Source organism: Heterodontus francisci, chromosome 17 (genome assembly GCF_036365525.1).
Source record: "Heterodontus francisci isolate sHetFra1 chromosome 17, sHetFra1.hap1, whole genome shotgun sequence".
NCBI classification, from domain to species: Eukaryota; Metazoa; Chordata; class Chondrichthyes; order Heterodontiformes; family Heterodontidae; genus Heterodontus; species Heterodontus francisci.
The window spans coordinates 49,721,675-49,748,181 of NC_090387.1; the positions used below are offsets into that span (position 1 = coordinate 49,721,675).

At 42.5% G+C, this 26,507-nt stretch overlaps 1 protein-coding gene across 5 annotated transcripts in view; it reads right to left on the reverse strand.

Annotated features, from left to right (window-relative positions):
* si:ch211-212o1.2 (uncharacterized protein LOC492735 homolog) overlaps window positions 1–26,507 on the reverse strand; it is a 138,801-nt gene that overhangs the window by 91,018 nt on the left and 21,276 nt on the right. For all 5 annotated transcript variants that reach the window (XM_068049393.1, XM_068049391.1, XM_068049392.1 and 2 more), the window contains one exon: window positions 20,693–20,812. In XM_068049393.1, the coding sequence (XP_067905494.1) occupies window positions 20,693–20,812 (120 nt within the window). The remainder of the gene's footprint in view (window positions 1–20,692; window positions 20,813–26,507) is intronic.

The window sequence follows — 26,507 nt, forward strand, 5'->3', positions numbered from 1 at the left end:
CCAAGCCTGGATATTGTCTAGGTCTTGCTGCATGCAGGCATGGACTGCTTCAGTATCTGAGGAGTTGGGAATGGTACTGAACATTCTTCAATCATCAGAGAACATCCCCAATTCTGACCTTATACTGGAGGGTAGGTCACTGATGAAGCAGCTGAAGATGGTTGGGCCGAGGACACTACCCTGAGGATTGCCTGCAGTGACATCCTCTAGATGAGATGATTGACCTCCAACAACCACAACCACCTTCTTTTGTGCTAGGAATGACTCCAGCCAGTGGTTGGAGAGTTTTCCCTCTCATTCCCATTGACTTCAATTTTACTAGGGCTCCTTGATGCCACACTTGGCCAAATGCTGCTTTGATGTCAAAGGCAGTCACTCTCACTTCTGGAATTCAGTGCTTGGTCCATGCTTAGACCAAGGCTGTAATGAGGTCAGGAGCCAAGTGGCCCTGGCAGAACCCAAACTGAGCATCAGTGAGCAGGTTGTTGCTGAGTAAGCGTCACTTGATAGTACTATCAATGACACCTCCAATTACTTTGTTGATGATTGAGAGTTGACTGATGGAGCGGTAATTGGCAGGATTGGATTTGTCCTGCTTTTTGTGGACAGGACAGATCTACGCAATTTTCCACTTTGTCTGGTAGATGCCAGTGTTGTAGCTGTTCTGAAACAGCTTGGCTAGGGGCACAGCTAGTTCTGCAGCACAAGTCTTCAGTACTACAGCTAGGATGTTGACGGAGCACATAGCCTTTGCTATATTCAGTGCGTTCAGCCATTTCTTGATGTCATGTGAAGTGAATTGAATTGGCTGAAGGCTGGCACCAGTGATGCTGAGAGCCTCAGGAGGAGGCCGAGATAAATCATCAACTCAGCACTTCTGGCTGTAGATAGGTGCAAATGTTTCAGCCTTGTCTTTCGCAGTGATGTGCTGATCTCCTCCATCATTGAGGATGGGGTTGTTTATATTGCAATGATATGACTATTTGGTGTCTCACAGTTCAGTAAGAACTAAATATTGAGGTCCAAATTTGATAATATCATTAAAGGTGCCAACAAGGAAGGGAAAACTGAAAGAGGAATTACCCTAACGGGTATCATCTACACCTCTGGTGACCCATCTCAGGACCATTTGCAGTGTCTTTAGGAGGAGGCCTAAAGTACTGGGTATGGTAAAGTGCACATTACGGAGAGAACTGAAAGAGGAGAGAATTTTTAAAAATATATTATCTGTAAATTATTTTACATTATTTTGTATTCCCTCTTGCTCTTTAGATCACCCTAAACAGCATACCAATCTGAGCTATAAAGATGGGTTCACTGCTCTGATCCCAGACCAGTTTCAAAGGCATTGAACCAGCCATTATTAAGAGCTGTACCACAGACATAATGAGCCAAATGGCCTCCTTCTATGCTGTAACAGTCTATGAACAAGAAAATTTCATTGTGGTGATAAAGCATCGTGTTTGTTTTTATATTTCTCTCATTTTCTCCCTCCTGGCACACTGAACTTATCTCTGTCCCTTGGCCACCAACATCAATACACAATTAGATTTTAAAAAAACTTTGAAGAGGAATGAGTCAGGTCATGTAATTGTATCCTTCTTCCTCACTGAGGATGTTGTGACATGCTCCATCTAGCAATAGCAGCCTGGTCAAAAACTGTCAAATTGCACATCAATGCCAGCAGGCCAAATTGATATTACAAAAGGAGGAACTGAAATCATTGGACTGCTGGCTCTCCTGTCTAAAGATATGTAAGCCTTGCATTCCTGTAGGCCACCAAGACCCCAAATTTTGTAGGCCACACATATCTTTATCAGTGCAAACTAAGCTTTGACAGAAAGGTCATTCCAAATTTGAATTTCCTGAAATAAGAAAAACAAATAATATTGGGGATAAAAAGAACAAATGTTGCAGCTGATAGCCATTAGCAAACTGAATGAAATAATTTGAAATTATGCTGATGATCTGCCAGGTGGTACAGCTCAGGTACATTTGCTGCTATGTTAACATTTGCTTCTCAAAGACCTCTGTAACTAGTGAATTGACGACATAGTTACAGCACTGTACTATATATAGAAATAAAAGACATTCTAATCTTACATTACGTTAGGTAACGAATGACACCTCACAAGGTCAACGAGGTACAGTATCAATATGCACACTCTTCATTAGTAATGGAATGAAGTTAGTATTGCAACTTGCACCAGGGACAGTGATACTGCAAATGGCATCACACTGTTAAAATTTTAAAAACTGTACAATATGCAACCTTTAAAAGGCTGAAATTCATTTACACTTTGTCTCCTCCTGTCAAAATGACAGACATCCCAGTTGCAAGTATTAAGTGGGATACTGCAGGTGATGTATCAAGAGAAGTAGGCTGTCAAAACCTCAGTCAATGAGTTAATGAGCAATGTGGAAATGCTTATCTCAATTGATGTTGGCAGGAGCAAACATCCAGATGGAGACTCGACAACTTTTTTTCCCCCCCCCACAGTATACCAACCAAATATATAGCAGCAACATCTGTAGGAGCCAGGAATACCGGATGCTACTTATTCATGTAATATAAGGACATGCAAGGGTTAATGTCGGAGACAGGATGAGCAACTCCTCCCACTGTAAGGGTGATGATGTAACAATCACTTGGTACTGGGCTTTGGAAGAAGTGAGTAGCGGCACGAAGCCTGCGAGCTAAGGAGGCTTGAGGAGAGTTTTTTTTATTCGTTCATGGGATGTGGGCGTCGCTGGCTAGGACAGCATTTATTGCCCATCCCTAATTTCCCTTGAGAAGGTGGTGGTGGTGAGCTGCCTTCTTGAACCGCTGCAGTCCATGCAGTCCTCCCGCCACCCTTTGGGAAGAGAACCTCCCCGGTTTCCCTCAGGGCCTCTAGCATTAGATCCAGGTGGACATTAATGAAGTATCTGGCGAGAGTGAGGAGCGTGTAAACAGTGTTGTATAAATAATAAAAGAATTAGTTGACCTTATCCAGACTCCAAGACTTTCTCTACAACATCCTTGCTACATTGCAACTACAACAACAACAACATGCAATATGGTGGCAGTGATTAAAACGAACAGAAAATAGTGAAAAGCACCTTACCTTGTGCAGTAGCGCCAGGAGAACAGCAGATCTCGTCGGGAGAATGCAACAAGCTCCAGAGCTGCTCTGCACCCGAAGAAGAGGCAGACAGCCAGTGAGTCAGCCTTGCAGGCTTTCAGACTGCACCACAGAAGCGTGGTGCTCTGCAACAAAACATCCAGATCACCAAGTCCAGGATTGAATAAGATAATTTCAAAGGGGCCATTCTTGGTTAATGGCACACTGGGTCATGAAAAAAACGGGGAGAGAGGTCGATCGGACAATGAGGTGATTTGGAAGTCAGGCACAGCTGGCAGCCATTACTCAACCAGACTGTGGAGAGAAAGCGCGTGAACTGTCAGAAAATGTGAGAACTGTCTGAAAGCACGGGAAATCCCTAGAAAGACAGTGAGCACCTCCTGCAAAACCTCAACCATTTAAAGAGACAGAGGAATACCCTAAAATAAAAATAAAGGAAATTAAAAGCCTAACCAAGCCTAGGGAGGAAAAATGGACCCGAAATTTGGAATGCCTGAATGCTTCCAGGATCGGGGGGACCAAATCAGGTACAAAATTGGTCCTTATGGAGAAAAAGATTTCTACAATTTAGGATTGCTACCCACCTCCATGCTAAGTCAAAAACGGAACAAGTAAATACCTTTTTATAGTCTATGGGTGCAATTGTGAACAACATGATCGTGAGGCAAGAGACAAGAAGGCTTCAGGGCTCGAGGGGTCGAATGACCTACTTCTGCTCCTATTTCATATACTCGTATTCAGATAAATTTTAGGATATACTTCAAGCCTTTGACAAATATTTCAATTTACGCAGCAACAAAATTATGGAAAGAGCAAAATTTAACAAGCGAGTCCAGAAGATAGGCAAATCTGTATATTCTTCTATAAATGATCTGTACCGAAAGGGACCAAGGGATGTGACTATCGAGTATTAAAGGCAGAACTGATAAGGGACCGAATAGCTGTCGGGATAACTGATGAATCCAGTTCTTGAAGCCAAAGACGGAGAGGCAATCTATAGAGAAGACGACACACACAGATGAGAAGGTGCATGGATACTGTGCCAGCACTGTGAAGCCAGGAAGACCCACAGACAGGAGCAGTGTCCTGCTCATATAGCGGAATACTTCAACTGTAAAAAGATTGGGCATTATGGGAAAATGTGCCAGAGCAAAACCTCTTCACTCAAAATTGCAAAGCAAAAGACCTTCACACAAAGAGCAGTGAATGAAGTGCATCAACTTCTGGAAGAAGAGGAACCAGGAGAGTTCCAAGGAGAAAATAAGAACCAAAGCAAAGATTTTGGGCATCTACGTAAACGGACACCGAATGAATTTCAAACTAGACACAGGCATTATGGTGTCACAGTCCTGTTAGACCAAGAGTAATGGTTGATGAGACATTGCCTACAATCGGCGGACATACAGTTGCATGGTCCAGGCGGGACCCAACTGAAAGTGAAAGGTAAACTTCAAGCAGCTCTCCAATATAGAGGGAGACAAATTATGGAAACCTTATACATCTTGCAAAACCAGGAATTTTCCCTCCAAAGCAGAAGAGAGTGCTTACTGCATCTGATCGAAAAGGTCGATGAAGGCAACAGCCACAGGTAAACAGTCGCTTTCAAGCAGACAATCCAAAACTTTTCACAGTTCTCAGAAGACTCAGGACAGAGTATAGAATCATAGAAAGTTTACGGCTCAAAGAGTGGCCACTTGGCCCATCGTGTCTCCGCTGGCCGAAAACAAGCCACCCAACCAAATCCCACTTTCCAAGATTGGGGGAATAGCCCTGCAGGTTACGACACTTGAGGTTTAAAGGAACATTTAAAGAAAATGCCAGGCCAGTGACTATCTTCACACCAAGAAAGATACCTCACTCATTGATGAGTTCAAGACCAGTTGGAAGAGATGACAAGAATAGAGTTCATTTCTCAGGTTACACAACTAACGGAGTCGGGTTCGGCCATGGTTCCTGTCCCAAAACAAAATGGAACTCTATGTATTTGTGTGGATTTGACACAGCTTAACAAAGCAGTAGCGCGTGAGATTCACCCCATGTCCACAGTTTAGCAAAACTCACTCAGAGCACCATGTTTACCAAACTCGACGCTAATTGTGGGTTTTGTCAGGTGCCCTTAGATGAGATCTCAAGATTACTAACCACATTTATAACATCCTTTGTGAGGTTTTGTTTCAATTGGTTACCATTTGGGATAACTTCCACCACCAGAGACCTTCCAAAGGTCTATGTCTAACATCTCAGAAGGGCTCAAATGAGTTATTTGTCACATTGAGGACATCCTGATACATGGGCAATCAGTAGAGGAACATGACCACAGAGTTCGAGCAGTTTTACAACGAATTCCAGAAGCAGGGCTAACTCTGAACGAGAAGTGTGAATTTTCCAAGACCTCAATTCAGTTCTAGCGACACAGTGTAAGCAGTAAAGGTATAATGGCAGACCCACAGAAGGCACGGGCCATTACAGAATCCCCTACTCCTATTTCCATTCAACAGCTCCAAAGATTCCTGGAAATTAGCCAAATTTCTACTAACTTGGCACAGGTAACAGAACCACTAAGACAACTTCTCAAAAAAGAGAAAGCGTGGTGTTGGAGTTCACACCAAGAACAAGCATTCCGGAAGATTAAAGATATGCTCATATCACCAGACATCTTGGCGCACTATAACCCTACACTACCAACGACAATAGAGGTAGATGCCTCCTCCACTAGGTTAGGGTTTGTGACAAGAATGGGATTTCAACATCTCACAAGCTCACCACGTTATCCACAGTCGAATGGTGAAGTGGAAAGAGGTGTAAGAACCATCAAGTCCTTATTGAAGAAGAATGAAGATTTTCCAACCTCACTTCTAATTTATTGATCTACACCATTGATGTGTGGACTATCACCTGCAGAGTTATTGATGGCCAGGAGGATAATAGCGCAACTTACAGTGTTGCCTAAACAAATTAAATTTTGGGACTACGAGAGAGTAAGGGACTGAGAAAACTCTTATAGAAGGCAACAAACCTGAAATTACAACAGAAGATTTTGTGCCAGAGACTTGCCAAAGCTGAACAACAGCCAGAGTGTATGGATACGTGACCTAGAAAGGGGAGGTACTGTCATCCACTGAGACAAAAACTACCAGAGATCGTATGTGGTACACACAACTGAAGGAAACATACTTAGAAATAGAAGAAACATTATCCCTAATCCCCAGAAGCCACAGTCAATCATTCATTTGGAGGACCCAGATGAAGATGAACGAACCCAAAGCAACAGAATACTACAACCCTTAGTAAACCAAGTCAGTGATCCAGGCTTAAAAGGAAGACTACTGATCGTCCCAGTCCAACTACAACCAGATTGAGAGAGTTGTGAAACCTCCGAACAGACTAAATTGGGGGAAGAAAGGGTAGTAGATAAAGTCAAGAATATATATATGTTTAAGAAAATGTTAGATAAAGACTTGGAGGGAGATGTAGTATAAGGACATGTAAGGGTTAATGCTGGAGACAAGGTTAACAACCCCTCCCAGGGTGATGATGTAACAGTCACTTGGTACTGGGCTTTGGAAGAAGCAAATAGTGGCACGAAAGGTGCTAGCTAAGGAAGCTTGATGAGAGTGTAAATAGTGTGTAAATAATAAGTTATTAGTTGGCCTTATCCAGACTCTGAGACTTTCTCTACAACATCCTTGCGACACTAGAACTACAACAACACGCAACAATTCCAGTCCACACAGGTGAACACTACGTGCCCATAGACATCTTTGCAACAATTTGCAGCATGTATTTGAATGGGTTTATGCTGGGTGATGACCAGTCAACCGTAAAATGAGTTTGATGTCTCCTGTGTGTATGTTGGGTCATGTTACTCTTGGTTTAATGTAAACAGATAGATAAAAATTGGAGTCTTTAGAAGAAAGCAGGCTGTCAGTACAATTTCTTATCCTTTCAAGATGATACTTTCTCCCCTTTTTTTTAAAGGAAATACTGGAATTGCAAATCCCAGACTCCCTAATAGTGGAAGAAGCAAAGAGGAAACAGGTAAAATTATTAGAGCAATAAATAAATAATGCTCTAAAAATGCATTATTCTTCATAAAAGAAATGGTATTTTTTTTTACTATTAGAAACCATGTAAGACAGGGTGATGCACTCGCGTGTATTGTTCCTAGCTAACAGCAAAGAGGAGCTCACAGAGCTGGGATTTATATAATGGATTTTTTTTCTACATTCTCACATCTCTTCTGAAAGTGTTGTTTTCTTGTCAGCTGCTGTCCCACAGGCACCAATTGCCCTTTGGAATCCCACCAAAGTGGCCATTCTTCATGTGTGAGCTTTGACAGTGAATGTGAAAGCTATAGGAACAGGAGAAGGCCATTCGGCCCCTCGAGCCTAAAATCTATTGATGTGTCTTGAACTGACCCTGCATCCACAGCCTTTGAGGGAAAGAGAGTTTGAGATTTCAACTACACTTTGTGAAAACGTGATTCCTGATTTCACTCCTAAATGGCCTAGTTCTAATTTTAAGATTATGTTCCCTTGTTCTAGATCCTGCTACCAGAGGAAATAATTTTTCTGTATCTACCTTCTGAAATTGTTTTAACAACTTCAGACCATGACTGCCATTTTGATTGTTTTTTTTACCATGTGCCAGTCTTAAATTTGTTTTTCATGTTTTTGCTTTCAGAGCTGTTCATTAATCTGCCATTAACACTCTCTCTGGATGAATGTTTACTAGGGCCTTTGCCTTTTATTCCATGGCATCTTTGTCATTTAATCTCTCCTGCCCTCTGCCCCATCACGACCTTCTCTTTTATTTTTCTTAACTCCTCCCCCCTTTTCACTTGCTCAAAGCCAATTACATTTCTAACCTTTGCCAGTTCTGATGAAAGGTCACAGACCTGAAATGTTAGCCTGATTGTTATGTGGAGATGGAGGCCCCGCCACGGACTTAAAGGTCGGGGGAGTGCCCGCCTCTGCTGGGCCTGGAAGCCACGCAGCAATTTTGCAAGGCCCAGGCCCTTAATTGGCCTTGGACGGGACTTCTGTCCTCTGAGTCAGGAAGTCCCGTCCAAGGGCTGCCGGCCATCAGCGGGCCGGCAGCTCTTCAGTCCCAGCAGCGCCATCGGGAGCGGTGGCCCTGTTAGGATTGTACCCAGTGTGAGGAGCAGCCTGGATGCCGGCCCCAAAAAAGGTAAGTGGAGTTTCAGGGCTTGCCGGGGACAATCAGCTGAGCCCACAGAGGGGGATGGGGGTCAATCAGGAGGGCGGGGGGGAGGTGCACTAGCGGGAGCGGCTTGTGCTGCTGGGAGGGTCCTTTTTGGTTACGGGGCGCCTGATCAGGTGGGTCCCTCGCCACTGGGCCTGCAAGAAGGCCGCTTAGTATTATTGGGCAGCCTGCTCAGCTGTCGAAGTGCCCAGCTGCCACTGGTAAATTGTCAGCGGCAACGGGAGGAGGTTCTTAATTGGCCTGGGGTGGGGGTCCATTTGCCACCTCCCCCGCTGCTGATAAAATGGCAGCAGGAGTGGGCAGGCAACATGGACGGCATTCCACACCCCATCCACTCGATTTGACGCCACCGTCCACCCCTCCCAACCCACTGCCTTCTGCCCGCTCCCAGGAGGGGTGTAAAATTCCGGCCGTTAACTCTGTTTCTCTCTCCACAGATGCTGTCAGATCTGCTGTGCCTTTTAAGCACTTTCTGTTTTTATTTCAGATTTCCAGAATCCATGGTATTTTGCTGTTATTATGTAACCTTTTCTTGTAATTTAACCCTTTCAGCCTTGGTACCATCTTGGTGAATCTGTGCTATACCCTCCAATGTGTGTGGCATCTCGGCTGTGTCCAATCCGATCCTCACATCTATACATTCATATTTCTAGCAGAGGTCAGTACAGCAATCAGTTCTGGAAATTCTAGCTAATTTTCTCCTCTTTAACCCGGGAGCACCAAGGCTGATTGCAGCCTCATTACTGTTGCCTCTGCTGAAGTCAGTTAAATTAGCACTGTTCTGGAACTTTGTGACTCAGTTCCTCACTGGATATAATTGCTGAGCCATGAAGGAAGCTTGTGGTTTAGATCTTACGACAATATATAACTTGCGAAATCTAACAGCACTCAGCAGCCACTTACTTTCTCCATACTTCACAGAGGTGGAAGTGAACAGATCATTGTTTGAAATCAGTGGCTGAAGTTTACCTATTCAGCACTTTCTACTGTCTGATCTCCAAGCAGCACTGTTGCTGCACTACCTGACCTCCAACACCTGAGGTAATAGCTCACAGAGATAATGGATTAAAACAAGGACAACATTAAGGAGGAGTCAAAAACTCATCCTAACACAAACTGGCATCTGCATTGCAACAACTTCCCCAAAAGAACTGGCTGCTGCCTTCGCATTTTTAAAAAGCTTTCAATACTTTTTTGTACTCAGGAGGATTTGATCTGCATGCACTTGACCTCAACCTAAAACAAGAAAGGAAAAACATAAAAAGTACAAAGATGCAGAAAGATTCTTTTGCTATATTCTAAAAATTTATAGCTATATGCAATATCAGCTTAAAACCTTCAAGATTAAAAAAACATTGCAATAAACTACAGTTCAAAGAAACTAATGGTTTCATATGCAGCCTGGATCTAATCCACACAGTAGAAGCTGCGTTGAGAAGAGCACAGACACTTTGCCTTCTGATGATTGATTGCAGTACTCCTGTGCTACTAGTCTGAAGGCATTACCTGCCGTCAGCTTCTGGCAAATAAACTTGTTTAACGCCTATTTACTCCATAGCGTTAATGTTATAATAAACAGTTCTCATAGTGCAGAGGTGCCATTCCCATCATGTTGCTGTCAGAATGGCACTGGATAAATGCCATATGTTATTCTGCAGCAGGGGATGCAAAATGAGAAGTATTGTCCTCGGACTGTTTTTGTGCCTCCTGGCACCTGGCTCATGACAGTCACTTGGCTGAGGTCTCAACTAGAGGAAATGCACGGCTCAGGGAGACCAGAGGGGAAGTTAAAGGGCAACTCAGCATAAATAACTGCTCATATATACAGCTATGAATTCTTGGGTTATGAATAGATTGCACAAACTGCATTTTGTTTGGCTGAATTTAACATAGTTTTTTCTGTGTTTGAGGGACTTTAATAGAAGCTGTTGCGAGTTGTGATGTAGAGTGGTTGTGGGCTTCAACTCTCTTGAAGCCTCAGGAATGTTCAAAATAAATAGAGAATCAAGAAATGCAGTTGCTAGGAGTCAAATAATTTCTAAAAACTAGATCATTCTATCCCTTTAGTAACGTATGCCATGACGTTCAGTATCATAGTAAAATTACCTTTAGGTAACACTTAGGTATATTATGCTATAGGAAGGAATGTTCAAGTAACATTCATTCCAGGGCCTAGATTTTCTTCTGTTACAATTTCAGGGTGCATTTCCAGTGCGGTGGGACATCAGCCCATCATAAAGATGCACCCCAGACCCCAGCTAATCATCTTGCTTCACAATGCCTCCGATGTTGTTTGTGGGTTCACTCAGCCTCCACAAGGGAATTAGCCCAGACAGTAGCTGGGAGGCAACAACACATTCAATGGCTGTGTAGAAAAAAGTTTGGAGATGGGGCAAGAATTAGCGACGGTAGAAGGGTGGGTTTTTGAAAAGGGAGTTGATGACAGTTGTTTTGAAAGTCAGTAAGACAGAGACTGAAGAGAGAGAAACATTTACAATATCAGCTATCATGGGACCCTGGAAGGAAAGTTGAGTGGTCAGTAATTTAGCAGGGATGTGCTGAGTGACCAAGATGTCAGTCATGAATGAGATGATCTTGGAGTAGGCTGGTAGGGGGAGAGTAGAAAGAGATGGGGGTTTAAAGTGAGAGTAGCGGGGTTAGTGGAAACAGCAGAGGTATCTGGACAGATGGTCTCTCTGAGGGACAAAGAAATCCTAAGCTTCTCAAAATTGTTGGTAGAGGTAATTCTAGAGGAACTTACAGTTTAATAAAAAGGGCTTCCATTTGTATAGCACACTTCACATGCTCAGGACATTTGGCACTTCAGAGGCAATAAGTATTTTTAAAGTGTAGCCACTGTTGTAATGCAAGGAAACACCACAGCCAATTTGCACAAAGCAAGATGCCACAAATAGGATTGAAATAATTGACTGGATAATCTGTTTTAATGATGTTGTCGAGGGATAAATGTTGTCCAGGGAACTGAAAGAACTCCCAAGCTCTTCTTTGACAAATACTATAATATATATTTACCTCTAATGAGAGAACATGCAGATTTGGTTTCATTTCTCATGTGAAAGATGGCATCTTTGAGTGCACTCCCTCATAATTGTACTGAACTGTCTGCCTGGATTAGTACCTTTAATGCAACAACATTTCTCAAAGTGCTTCACAGCATCTGGGGAGTAATTTCAGACAGTGAGCAGGTATTGGGAAGGTGACTGAAGGTGAGGTAGCAGTGATGGGTTTCCAGGAGGCTTTTGAAAATAGCTACAGATGAAGAAAGCTGAAGGGTTTTGCAAAGGAATTCCAGAGAATTTGGCATGTGTGCAGCAGGCTATGTCTTTGGTATTGGAGCAGGGAGAGGTTGAGACATACTGTAGCCCAGAGGTAGAACAACAGACCGTGTGAGGTGCAATAGAGGTATGGACATTACAGAAATAAGATGCAACAAGACCAAGAGTGGGGGAGTCCAAAATTAGGAGGTCATAAATATAAGATAGTTACCAATAAAACCAAATGGGTAAAGAGAATTCTTCCAAATTCCCTAAGAGTGGTAAAATGTGTAGCATGCTACCACAAGGAATAACTGAGGCAAATATCATAGATGCATTTAAGGAGAAGCTGGATGAGCACATGAGGGAGAAAGGAATGTAAGTATGTGCTGATAGGGTTAGATGAAGTCGAGTGGGAGGAGGCTCATGGGGAGCATAAACGCTGACATTCGCCGGTTGGGCCAAGTGGCCTGTGCTGTAGACTATATGGCCTGATATTGACAAGGGCAGTTTGCATAGGGGCGGAGTTTCAGACTGGAAACCCAGAAGTCCAGGTCTCCCTGCCTGGAAATTAGCCTGATTGATAATCATGGCTCCCAGTGGGGCAGGAAAGACTCTGGAGCAGGCCGCAGGGGCAGGTAGGTCAGGTCCCAATCCAGACATCTTTGTATGGGAGCAGCGAAGCACTTCTGCTCCTCCTGGCCCACAAACAGTGCTGTAAAGGCACTTTCCTGCTCGCCGAAGCAGTCCTCACTTTCCCCAAGGCCTTGGAAACCCAGCTGGCCACTGTTGAACCTGCAACGCAGGTTAAATCAGAGGCTGCCAGCCTCATTAAAATACTTAAATTGCCAACCAGCCTCCTGGGAGTGGGATGGCTGCTCACCCCTTGTCCAACCTCTGCTAAACCCAGAAATGGGCAAACTGGGAGTCTGGTTTGAGACTTTGTAAATTTTAACATCTGATCCAGCCCACCTATTTTTGAGGTGGGGTTAAAATCTACCCCATGTAACTCTATGCAATTTACTTCTTGGTGAACAGTGTTATGGAAGTGGTTTTCTGTAATTATAAAGGTGGAGGTGATCAAAAATAGCAGTTAGTGTTCTAAATGGAGAATAATAGATACCTGGGAGTGATTTTAAGGCAGTAGTCTAACCAAGGAATTCAGGTGACTTTATAAATCCATGACGAAAATGGTCTACTGTATCCAAAGATGGGATTCCAGCCTTCAACATACTTCAGCATATTAAGTTATCAGAATATGTGCTGTTAACTCCACAGGGTAGTTTTAGTTAGTTTTAAGTTTGTTTTTGTGATGACAACAGCTCGCATTGTGGCATCAATAAGGCAGGGCCCTCTATGGCATTCATGTGTGAAGACACCCACACATCTAATGACGGTGATGTAATCATGGCACGCTTAATCACAAAATAATTAACAGTTGATTGCAAAGTGAGAACTGCATATTATTATAGATAGTGGAAGGTCTCCTGTGGAATAACTCACAGCATGTCAGAGATTACACTGTTGCAAGGGGTGTGGGGAGCTAAATGTATGAGTTGGGAATGCACACTGGCTGGTGAAAAGATTTAGAAATTAGTTTCTGAGAGATGCACACAGAGACAGTGATCTAAGTGTTTCTAAGATTTGATATTTAAGCCAATCAATTTTTCCTTAGATCATGATAATAAAGAATAGCAGGGAGCATAGTGCAAGTATGCAGCAATCGAAGCATTTGCATGATATCATGAATCATGAATTACCCAAAGAATGGTAAAATGTGGAACAAGCTACCACAAGGAATAACTGAGGCAAATATCATAGATGCATTAAGGGGAAGCTAGATAAGCACATGATTGAAGTTTAGGCAGTTCATCACATGCCAAACACAAGAGCTAGTTTCACCTGTAAAAGCACTGCCTGTCATTCTTTGCTTTTCTAAATTTATACAGTTGAGCACGATTTGTCCAGTTGCCAGTTTTCCATTGAGCTTTAAATTCTGATAAACTCACTTAACTACCTGCATTGTGACAGTGTATTCTATGTGGCTCCACATTACACAACAAGAAGTGGGAATGTTAAGACAAGGTTTATATCTGGATTGTGTCATCAAGGGCTATGGGGATACAGTGGGAAAGTGGCGTTGAGGTGGATGAACAGCCATGATCTAATTGAATGGCAGAACAGGCTCGACGGGCTGAATGGCCTGTTCCTGCTCCTATGTTCCTATGTCCTTCCTAAGGTTTATTACCCAAGTCAGCCAAACGGAAAAAAGGGCATGTTTTACTTACAAATATTAGACTCAGTTTGACTGTATACACTTCCTCCCTTACTAAAACACTTGATCAACTCGGTCTTCAGAAACCACAATAAGGAAGCAGGAAAAGGAATGAGCCATTCAGCCCCTTGAACCTGTTCTGTTATTCAATCAGATCATGGCTGATCTGTACCACAACTTCATTTGCCTGCCTTTTATCCATATTCCCCAACATCCTTACCTGACAAAAATCCATCAATCTCAGGATTGAAGATTTCAATTGACCCAGCATCTACTTACTGTCTTTTGGGGGGGGCGGGGGTGGATGACAGAGTTCTAGATTTACACTACCTTTTGTGTGAAAAAGTGCTTCCTGATTTCACTCTAATTTTAAGACTATGTCGTCATGTTCTCGATTCCCCTACACAGAGGAAATAGTTTCTCTGCATCTACCCTATTGAATCCCTTTATTATTTTAAGTACCAACGTAAACCAGTGGTTCTCAAACTGGGGTCCGCAGAGACTCTCTAGAGGGTCCACAAAATAAGCAGTCATTAGCAGCACGTTCGTGAACCAGTGGGTTAAACAATTACAGCAGTGACTGCCTTTCGTCAATGAACCAAACCCAGCAGTACGTTCTGGTCATGTGGGACCAATTTGAACATGGCCCCACACCCTTTCTTGTGGGCATGAGCGTTTGCAAAAGAAAATAAACAAAAATATTTGGCTACGGCAGCTGATAAGAAAGTATCGTCTTTGTTATAGAACATCTAAAGTTTAGCCAGCCAGGGTCTTTGAACCAGATTGGAGCTATACCGCCTGCTGAGAGTTTAAATTGATGTTCTGCATCTGGAGAATTTACTGTGAAATAAAGCCAGCTGCTGTTGATCATCTGTAAAAGGAAGAGCGGTTAGTCTTCTGTGGGAGGCCATAGGCCAGGACCTTGTGGTACTCAGTAACTTCATAAGTTATGATAGTGTGTGACTAAATTATTCTAAAGGAAACATATTTGAAATGACCTCATACTGCCATTGCAAGTACTTCAACTGAAGCCATGGGCAGCACTGAGTCCAGTAGCAAGAAACAAAAGAAGGACAGAAAGTATGAGGAGAGTTATATAGAATTTGGATATATGGAGCTCAGTGATGGATCGCAGCAATGTGTTGTGTGTTTACAAATGTTATCCTGTGAAGCAATGAAACTTGCAAATCTCAAGCGATATCACACTACATGACATCCAGACTATAAAGATAAATTGAAAGAATCTTTGAATGATAAAAGGAATACAGTTGTCAGAAAACATAATCAACAAATATAACATTAGTTCTGGAAAAGGCCTTGATAGCGTCCTTAACAACATTTCGGATTGCTAAAAGCAAGAAAGCCCACACTATCGGAGAGGAGCTGATTCTTCCAGCTGCTGCAGAAATGGGCAAAGTGATGCTGAGCAAAGGCACAGAAGTTGAAGGCCATCCCATTTTCTAATGACAGTCAGTTTCAATTTCAGTTTTCATTTCAGAACTTTCAAGAGATATGAAATGCCAATTGACAGAAACGCTTTGTGAATGTCAGCAGTTTGCAATTCAGCTCGATGAGACAACTAAAAGATTTCCTTCTTTGTCTGGTATTATTAGAACAGGAAATGGGTGAGGAAATATTCAAGTTATTGGATAATTTCATGGAATTAGAATTGCTTAAGCAGTAGAACTGTGTTGCTATTTGCACACACAGCGATGCACTATGGCAGGAAATAGGAGTGGCGTTGTTGTAAGAATAAGAGCCATAAGCCCACAGGCAATCGCGATGCATTGTACATTACATCATCAAACGCTTGCTTCAAAAAGAATGGAACCTGAATTACGTGCTGTGTTAAATGCAGCTGTCACAGCTGTGAATTTTGTCAAGTCCAGACCTATAAATTCACGTTGTTGCAAAATCGTGTCCATAAATGGAGTGCAGGATACAAAACATTATTGTTTCATTCTGAATTATGTTGCGGCAGACTTCCCCACATTGAAGTCCACCTGCCACAGTTTTGCCCACACACTTAGTCTATGCACCTTTAAAAAATTCTTGCTCCTATATACACAACTTACTGTGCCTCCTTTCAATTGTATATCAATAGTGTTTGATTTTATGCAGGCAGAGGACCTTAATTGGGGTTTCACTTGAGCACATATAAAGAGACACTTACTGAAACTGTAGTGTGGTTGAGTTAGGAAGTGTAAACTTGCATTTATTTACAGAGTGAGACATTACAAGTCTGAGTAGAGTGGTTCCAGTATCATCAATCACCAGCTGGCTTTCTGGACTAGAGCACCTCATCAACAAACTTGGATATGCAACTCTCTAAGGCAAGAGTTTACAAAATGCCCTAAAGTTTGTTGCAGCTCATTACAAAGTCCTAATCATTTATGACTTATTATGACAAATACCCTTCAACTAGGGATTTCTAGAAAAAACATTGCAATTATTAACATTTTGTATACCAGATATATATTTTGAAGTAATTCTTGATTTCAAGACAACAGTGATACCAGTTGTGTATGCATGGATACCATAACTACACTTTTTAGGAAGCAAGTCATTCAGGTACCTTTACGAACTGACACAACTGTTAACTTTGCATTAAATGTGGTAACAAATTCAAGCCCTCGTCACAGCCTGACCCTCAAGTGCACCAGCTGCAAAGCAGGAATTCTATGTTTTCAGCAGGCAAAACTATATATGGAATCTACTCCTTGTGGTCTCATCACCCAGGGGAGGCAAAAATGGCAGTATGTTGATGGAAGAACAGAACTTGTGCCAGTGAATGTAGCGAAGTTGGTTCTCCCTATTGAATGAAGGCCAACGATGCCTAGGGCAGGGAGAAATCAGTAAAGCGTATTTATTCCTCTTATTAGAAATTAAGCATGCTGCAGTTCTGGCATCCTTCTCCAATTTTACTGCATTTAAATAAACACAACAATGAATGCCATTATCAGTTCTGTAGCTTTTGCCTGAAAGGAAAAGCGTTCTCCTTGAAAGCTGAAAAGATCTCCAATAACTTGAAGGCAGAAAAAGCAAAACAGTAGGTGGGGAACTGGGTGGATTACAACACTCCACCTTTGCTTCTGGAACAGAGTTCAAATCATGGCCAGATAAATATGATCAACCTTTACTTGTTAAAGATTCACTCTGAAACGACTTTGCCCAATTTGAATTAAATCCTCTGTAGGCATGAACCCATTAAATTACATTTTATGACTCACCAAAACCTAAAACCTAGCAGCAGAGTGCTACAAAAGAAAACATACCATACTGTCCCTTATGCATTTTATTTTACTTCTGTCCAATACTAAATATGATACAATTATTTACACTATTCAAGGGTACTCTCAGAGAATGGTAGAACACATACTGTGGAGAACAATTTCCTTAAAGTGCGTTTCCAACGTTAACCAGTGTATACGAGAGAGGTGCCAAAGGGAAGCAAGGTTCATTCACACGGGAAAAATGTGAGCAGCAATGCACCATGGCACTTCTCCCATACCTCAGGAGCAGCATCAGAGCAGCACTAGCAAGTCAAAAAGTGATGCATTGCACAGACAAGGTACCCATCCTCATTAACATGCCAGCAGTCCACTCCAGCCTGGAACGGGTGGGAAGTGTGTGGGAAGTGGCTGTCGGCCTCTGGAAAACTGGGCAGTCCATGGTCACATGCCGGTACTCAGGAGGGAGGGGGAGGCCTAAACATTGCTAGTGGGGCTCAGAGCATTACTCCCACTCCTCTTGGCCCAACAACTAAATGTAAAAAACATGAACTGTTTTGGGCCTTTTCATCTCCTTGGAGGATCCCAATTCTCTTCAGTGTGACGGGAAAGCCACTCAGTTAAAATTGCAATCGGAACCTGATGCCATAAGGACAGCCATGCTTCACATCATAAGAATTGTTCAGATGATTGTGCCTTATCAACACCACATTCCCACCATCGCTCCGTTACTGAAAATGGCATTTTCCCTGTCACAGTGTAATTTTCCAGAACACCAGAGAATAGATATCCTGCAGGCACCGCTGAATACAAAAACGTATTTACATGTAGGACTGGTCATGAGTTGACTATCTCATGTGTTTTCACGTGTGTAACTGTGTCCTGAAGGATATTCCATTTCTGCCATCTGTATTCTATTCAGTTGGGGATTTTTTTTCATATCAATGCTTTAATCATTTTGCTCTTTCTGTGAGAATAGACTCCTTACTGAGTCCTAGACATGTGTGCGCGATGGCAGCTCATTCCAAAAGCAATTTTATTTCAGGGCTAGAGAACAGATCAAGGAAGAGCTGTTGCTGAATGGCTGTGCTCCATAGGGAGGCCGAGGAGAAACTAGGGAGGAGCTGGAGGTTGTGAAGAAATCATGGTCAATAAGAGAAGAGAATCGGTTTCTTCCTGGGACTTGGGGTGGTGAAAGGCAGCAGAGGAAAGCCTTTGTAGCACGCAAAGGAAAGACTGTCATTTTTTTGCAATGATAAAACATCAGCTAAAATATTTAAGCTTTATCCATACATATTTTAATAAAGCTTGATATATGAAATGACAGCTTATTTAAAAATGAATTCATTTTTTTTTAATCACTTTGTTTATCAGAGCCAGTAGCCGTGAGGTGGCACCTTGAGGATGCAACACATGAGAAAGAGGTCAATGCAGAAAAACGTTCTGGAATCCAAAATGTATTCCATGAGTGGAAATCACATGGCCCATGAGCACCTGGCGATACAGTATACCATTTACATCATGAAAGTGATCAAGTTTTGTGACATACTGTTTTAAGACTTTTTTTAAATTATGTTTTACAAAGTTTCTTGGAGGATTTGAGTAAAGCACAATGTGGGGTGCTGGTACCCAGCATATGCAATTCTCACATTTTGTGGGAGAGGCCATTCCAAAATGTTGCCGCATAACTTCATTTTAACCATCTAAAAAATGATTACACAATTACTGGATTCTGAGTATATACCAAGATCAGCAGAGGTCTTGGAGCAGTTCTCAGCCAGTTGTCCTGATTCGTAAAGATAATTGTTGCAGTAAGAATCTAAAATCAAAAGTACTTCACACTGAAGCAGAGTGGGGGGTGGGGGAGAGGGTAGGTGCAGGGGGTGGGTGATGAGAGAATGGATGAGAGCCATACTGTCTGTGTCAAAGTTAGGTTCACAAAGGGGATAAATGCTGCAGCAAAACAGCACAGAAACAACCCAAAACAAACTTTCATTATGTACAGTTCATCAGCATTTATAAAATATTTCTTTACTGTGTCACTGCAGGACTTCATATTTCTCCCCCACCTGACCTCCGATTCAAAGAAACTATTTTATTAAATATTTCTTTTTAATGATAGAAAGCTACTAATAATTTATTCTACCGTCTTTTTCCACTAAGGAAGGAACATATACTCAGGACCAGTTGAGCAGATAAATCAATCTGCACTCCTACTGAAATTTTGAACAACATATTTGATCCAGAACTTAAGTGTAATTACTTCCTTATCATTACCAATGAGAGGAGGCTGATGTAGAGCGTCCCCCCAAACTAAAGACACTTCTACATTAGCATTGTTCAGTTCAGATTATAGGGAAGCGTGTCCAATTTGTCACCATCCTGTGCTAAAACTGGCTTCCTTTTCCCAATGATCGGATCACAGACACTCATTTTCACTGGTCTACTATTTTGATATCAGGACAAGAGATGCTAATACAGGGAGCTGTCCGACTGTTACCACTCTCCTATGAACCAAACAAAATAAATGCCAATCCAAGAAAATGTCTTAAAATTAATTGTGTGATGACACTGTAGTTTATAAGTAAATTGAAAGAAACTGAACAGTGAGGCCACTTCAGAGCAGAAACTGTTGCACGATAGTGAAGAATAAACCAGGTATGTTTAAGCAGCTTTGAAATACACATTTTACTCGTCAAGTATTCCTATTCTTTACTGCTAAAACCCAGGCATTTTAATAACTTCCTGTGTAAACTGAGGTTGGTTTCTTTAAGATCCTACCCCAATTGATCATAATTGCTTAAACAGTTTTGTGGAATCGTACATTTAGTGCAGTGGATCCTGACTCAGTCACAGCTATCAGAAGGGAACTGGAATACTTCCTGATTCAATGAAAAGCAGAGGTATATAGGATTGTGGTTGGGAAATGATGATAAATGGTAAGACTGGATACTAAAACAAGACTTGAAAGACCAGAGCTGGATCGATTAAATAGCTGCTTCTCCTTATTCATGGTTTTATTCTGATTACAGGAATCTGGGATTGTGAGAGACGGTAACCGTTTGATCCAACGGGGGTCACTCTGTGCCAATTAGAAACATAAAAGGCCAAAGCAGCTAGCAGTTAAATATGTTGGTGCCAAGAATTTCTTCCGTAATTGGTTAAAAACATGGAAGTACTGATTACCAGAGAAAAATGATCATCACAATTCTGCTGAAAGTGCCGCTAGAGGTAAAACACAAATACCAGTTTCCCAGAAACACCAGCATCTTGTAACAGTGCTGTTACACAACATGATGCAGCCCTCGGTGTAATTTATACAGCAGCAAACAATCGAGTGGTGGAGGAAATGTCTCGTGATTCACATTTACAGAGGGGAGGGGGACCAGGACTTCCACTTAAAGAGCTGCAGTCTTATCGAAGAGCTGCAAGTATAATCCTACTCTTAGCCTGTACTAATCCAGCACACATTCACACTACCTTCTGCAATTCACCAGTCGTAACGATTCATTCAAATGATTAACGTGCAATGCAACACAATGTTGCATGCACAATACTTACAAATGGCTATTATTAATTTGAAAAAGTGATCCATGGAAAAATGCAGCATCAGGAAAAAGAAGTTGATCGTCACCAAACATATACATAGGATGACGCAGATCCATTCTTGTAACCGTTTACCTGAGAACAAAGGGAAAAAAAATTGATTTTTGGAAATTACAGTAGGTAAAACAATGTTAAGAATTAACCATTTAAAACCTGTCAAGCCATAGTCAGATTCTCCTCATTACATTGCAGTAGCTTCCTTCATTGGGAGATGATTTTTTTTCTTACATTAAAAGTTTGATTTTAAATGATTTGAAACTTCCTGAAGTTTTATTTATTATACTAGGGTTTTAATTAAATTTGAAATCAAACACAATCTACTTTAAGCAATCTAAAAACACAATTTCCAAACACAAACAGCACATATTTGAAGAAATGAAATATAAAACCTTGCTGCCCCTGGAGTTTCTGGACCAACTGTTTCCCTGTATTCCCCTGCAGTGTCACTCCATTTAGTTTCCAAACTATGACAAAAAATACATCAAGCTTTTTTTAAATAAAAGATTTAGAAATCAAAAAAAAAAGCAAAAGCAAAACCCCATTTACATCTTTCATTTTCAGCTTTACTGCTTTTTCTGTCAATACAGAAACAGTAGATTTTTCCAGAATATTTTGAGTTAAGTCAAAGAAGCAAAACATTGTTCTTGTATTAGTGATTCCAGCTGTCAGAGTGGGCTGGTTGAACACAATGGATTTTTTTCTGCCTTTTCATGGTTACCAACCAAGTCCTTTTGTTTGGAGTAGGTTTGAACACAGCAGGAAAACTGCAGATAGCCAGATTTATTTTATTTATTTAAAAAAAAAATGTACTTTCACCCTCACGTTATGCTTTGTTATGCACAATCCCTGATTGAGAAGCAGGGCGTCATACTGCTTCCACACCTCCGCCAACACCATTCCAACCAGGCAAAAGGAGACTCGAGACGATGGTCCAGGTTAACTAATTGACCATTTTTTCTACAATGGATTGCCTCGACAGCACTCAATGCCTCCTGCTGAAGCCTCATTTGACACCATGAATCACAGATGCAAATATGCTGATATAACCAGGCTTAAAAAGAAATATGAAGCAAAGTCAATGACAAACCAGGTCAAATTGCCTCAGATTAGGCATTCTATGATGAGGCATTTCACCACAGTTATTGTTTATAGCTAATAAACCAGTCCTAGTCCTGTTAAGCTCTTCAATGAATTAACAGGGCACTTCAAACTTCAGATATTTTGTCCTCTTTCAATTTTTTTAGAACAAAAAACTGCCGGGGCCCAAAACCATTAGAAATTATACAGGAGTTAACCCAAAAGCTGTCTAACTAAAATGTTACTCAAGGACGTACAGCGTTGCCTCGATTTATCAGTTGTCTACAGATAAAAATTAGGAGGACTAATAGCCTCCAAATACAACACTTGCAAGCAAAGGATCAATATCATCTTGTAGACCTTATTATGGCGCCCTGAACACTGAAACAAAGATGCCAGTATTTTCTTTAAAGGGGAGCCTGGTCTGGCATTTCCCCCACTCTACCATTACCATCAAGGCAGTGGATCAACTCTGGTTCAATGAGGAGTGTAGAACAGTATGCCAGGAGCAACACCAGGCATACCTAAAAATGAAGTGCCAACATGGTGAAGCTACAACACAGGACAACAAGCATGCTAAACAGCAGAAGAAACATGTTATAGACAGAGTTAAACAATCCCACAACCAACAGATCACTCTAAGCACTGCTTTCTACCACATCCATTCTTGAATGGTGGTGGGCAATTAAACAATTAATGGGAGAAGGAGGCAGTTCCATGAATAGCCCATCGTCTATGATGGCAGAGCCTAGCATGTGAGTACAGAAGACAAGGCTGAAGGGTTTGCAACCATCTTCATCTGGAAGTGCAGAGTGGATGATCCATCGCACCCTCCTCCTGAGGGCACACCATCACAGAAGCCAATCTTCAGCCAATTCGATTCACTCCACATGATATCAAGAAACAGCTGCGCTCATTAGATACAACAAAGGTGATGGGCCCAACAACATCCCAGTTGTAGTGCTGAAAACTTGTGTTGCAGAACTAGCTGTGCCCTTGGCCAAGTTATTCCTGGACAGCTACATTGGCATCCACCCAACAAAAACCTGGTGAAGCTACAACACAGGACTACTTGCATGCGAAACAGCGGAAGCAACATGCAACAGACAGAGCTAACTGATCCCACAACCAACGGATTGGATCCGAGCTCTTCAGTCCTGCCACATCCAGTCGTGAATGGTGGTGGACAATTAAACAACTAACCAGAGGAGGAGGCTCCACAAATATCCCCATCCTCAATGATGGAAGAGCCCCACACCTCAGTGCAAAAGACAAGGCTGAAGCATTTGCAACCATCTTCAGTCAAAAATGCCAAGTGGATGATCCATCTCAGCCTCCTCTTGAGGTCCCCAGCATCACAGATGCCAGTCTTCAGCCAATTCGATTCATTCCACATGATATCAAGAAATGGCTGAAGGCACTAGATAGTGCGAATGGTATAAGTCCTGACAATATCCTGGCTGTAGTACCGAAGACATGCTGCAGAACTAGCCATGCCCCTAGCCAAGCTGTTCCAGTACAGCTACAACACTGGCATCTACCCGACAATACAGAAAATTGCTCAGGTATGTCCTGTCCACAAAAAGCAGGACAAATCCAATCCAGCCAACTACTGCCCCATCAGTCTACTCTTGATCATCAGCAAAGTGATGTAAGGTCTCGTTGACAGTGCTATCTAGCACCACCTAAACAGCAACAACCTGCTCACTGATGCTCAGTTTGGCTTCCGCCAAGGCCACTCGGTTCCTGACCTCATTACAGCCTTGGTCCAAACGTGGACAAAAGAGCTGAACTCAGAGGTGAGGTGAGAGAGATTGCCCTTGATATCAAGGCAGCATTTGACCATGTGCGGCATCAAGGAGCCCTAGCAATACTGGAGTCAATGGAATCGGGAGGAAATTTTCCGCTGGTTGGAGTCATACCTAGCACAAAGGAAGATGGTTGTGGTTGTTGGAGGCCAACCAGCTCAGCCCCAGGACATCACTGCAGGACTTCCCTCAGGATAGTGTCTTAGGCCAAAGCATCTCCAGCTGCTTCATCAATGATCTTCCCTCCATCATAAGGTCAGAGTGGGGATGTTTGCTGATGATTGTATAATGGTCAGCACCATTTGCAATGCCTCAGATACCAAAGCAGTCTGTGTCCATCTGCAGTAAGACCTGGACAACATTCAGGCTTGGGTTGATAAGTGGCAAATAACATTTGCACCACACAAGTGCCAGGCAATGACGATCTCCAATAAGAGAGAATCCAACCATCTTCCCTTGACATTAATGGTATTACCATTGCTGAATCCCCCACTATCAACATCCTGTTACCATTGACCAGAATCTGAACTGGACCAGCCATATAAATACTGTGGCTCCAACAGCAGAGGTTGGGAATTCTGCAACGAGTAACCCACCTCCTGACTCCGCAAAGTCCATCACCATCTACAAGGCACAAGTCGGGAGTGTGATGGTTTACTCTCTACTTGCCTGGATGAGTGCAGCTCCAACAACACTCACCAAGCTCAACGTCTTACGGGACAAAGCAGCCCGTGTGATCAGCACCCCATCCACCACCTTCAACATTCATTCCCTTCACCGCTGACGCACAGTGGCAGCAGTGTGTACCATATAAAAGATGCACTGCAGCAACTCACCATGCTTCCTTCGACAGCACCTTCCAAACCTGTAACCTCTTCTACCTAGAAGGACAAGGGCAGCAGATGTGTGGGACCACCATCTGCAAGTTCCCCTCCAAGCCACACACCATCAGGACCTGGAAATATAGCGCCATTCCATCATTGTCACTGAATCAAAATCCTGGAACCGCCTCCCTAACAGCACTGTGGGTGTACCCTCACCAGATGGACTGTAGCGGTTCAAGACAGCAGCTCATCACCACCTTCTCAATGGCAATTGGAAATTAGTAACAAATACTGGCCTTGCCAGCGATGCCCATATCCCATGAAACGAATAAAGAAAAAGTGGAAAATTGCCTAGTTAAGTCCTGTCCACGAAAAGGACAAATCCAATCCAGCCAATTCCCACCCAATTAACCACACTTAATTATCAACAAAATGACGAAAGTGGTCGTCAACAGTGCTATCAAGCGGCACTTACTCACCGATGCTCAGTTTGGGTTGTGCCAGGCCCACACGGCTCGAGACTTCATTACAGCTTTGGTGCAACATAGACAAAAGAGCTAAAACCCAGAGGTGAGATGAGCGTGACTGCTCCTAACATCAAGGCAGCATGCCATTAATGACTGCGTGTGGCACCATGGAGTCAATGGGACTGGGGGGAGACTCTCCACTGGCTGGAATCATACCGAGCACAAAGGAATATGGTTGGGTGTTTCTCGGAGACCCATCATCTCAGCCCCAGGATATCACTGCAGGGGTTCCTCAGGACAGTTGGCCCAGGCCCAACCATCTTCAGCTGCTTCATCATAGACCTGAGCCGGTCAGAGGCTGGGAATTCTATGACAAGTGACTCACCTCCTGACTCCCTAAAGCCTTTCCACCACCTACAAGGCACAAGTGAGGAGTGTGATGGAATATTCCCACTTTTCTGGATGAGGGCAGTTCTAACAACACCCAAGAAGCCAGACACCTTACAGGACAAAGCAGCCTGCTTGATTGTCACCCCATTCACCACCTTAAGTATTCACTCCCTCCACCACTGGTGCACCGTGGCTGTAGTGTGTACCACCTACCAGATGTACTGCAGCAATTCATCATGGTTTCTTTGACAGCATCTCCCAAACTCACAACATCTACCACTTAGAAGGACAAGGGCAGCAAGAGCATGGAAATACGACCATCTCCAAATCACACACCATCCTGACTTGGAAATATATTGCAGTTCCTTCATCACTGCTGGTTCAAAATCCTAGAAGCCCCTAACTAGCAGCACTGTGTGGGAGTACCTTCATGACACAGACTTGAGCAGATCAAGAATGTGACTCATCACCATCTTCCCAAGGGCAATTAGGGATGGGCAATAAATGCTGGTCGTGTCAATGTTGCCCATATCCTGTGAATGAGTTAAGAAGTAAGTTGGCAACCGTAGTTTTGCAACCTTAACTGTTCAAAACCTTAAACAAAAAGGGGGTTGTGTACATCACAGTTTCATTATGGCTGCTACTCGTGCTGGTAAACTACAAATTTACAGTGGAACCAGAACACTCAAGTAGGAGCATACAATTTTTCAAATTAGCCAAAGAGACATAATACTGTAGCTAAATCCAAATTCAACTGGAAAGCAGCTGATGAAATGCAAATTTCTTTTCTACCTGATGTGGACTTTTTTGGACATTTTCTTTTTAGTTTTTCTGTACAGCTGACTCTGGTCCTGACAGATACTGTCATGTCACAAGGTAGAACTGGATATATACAATCCTCAAGGGAACCAGGATTCCATCCTCACCATCAGACAAACAGTTCGCAAGCTCCAGAGAGATGACAGCCAAACTGATTTTAAAATGTTACCCAGCAAATCCTTGTTGTTATAACTTGAGACAAAATATAGCTTTCGACAATACAGTTCTTCACTTTCAAGCATTACATAAATTAGCTGAATCAGAAATATGAACCAAGAGTCTGCAAAACTTAAATTTTACAAAGATGTGGATCTCAGGCAAGGATGTTTTTAAATATCTTTTTGAATTTCAGAAGTTAAATACAACAGAATATTGGAGTTTTAAC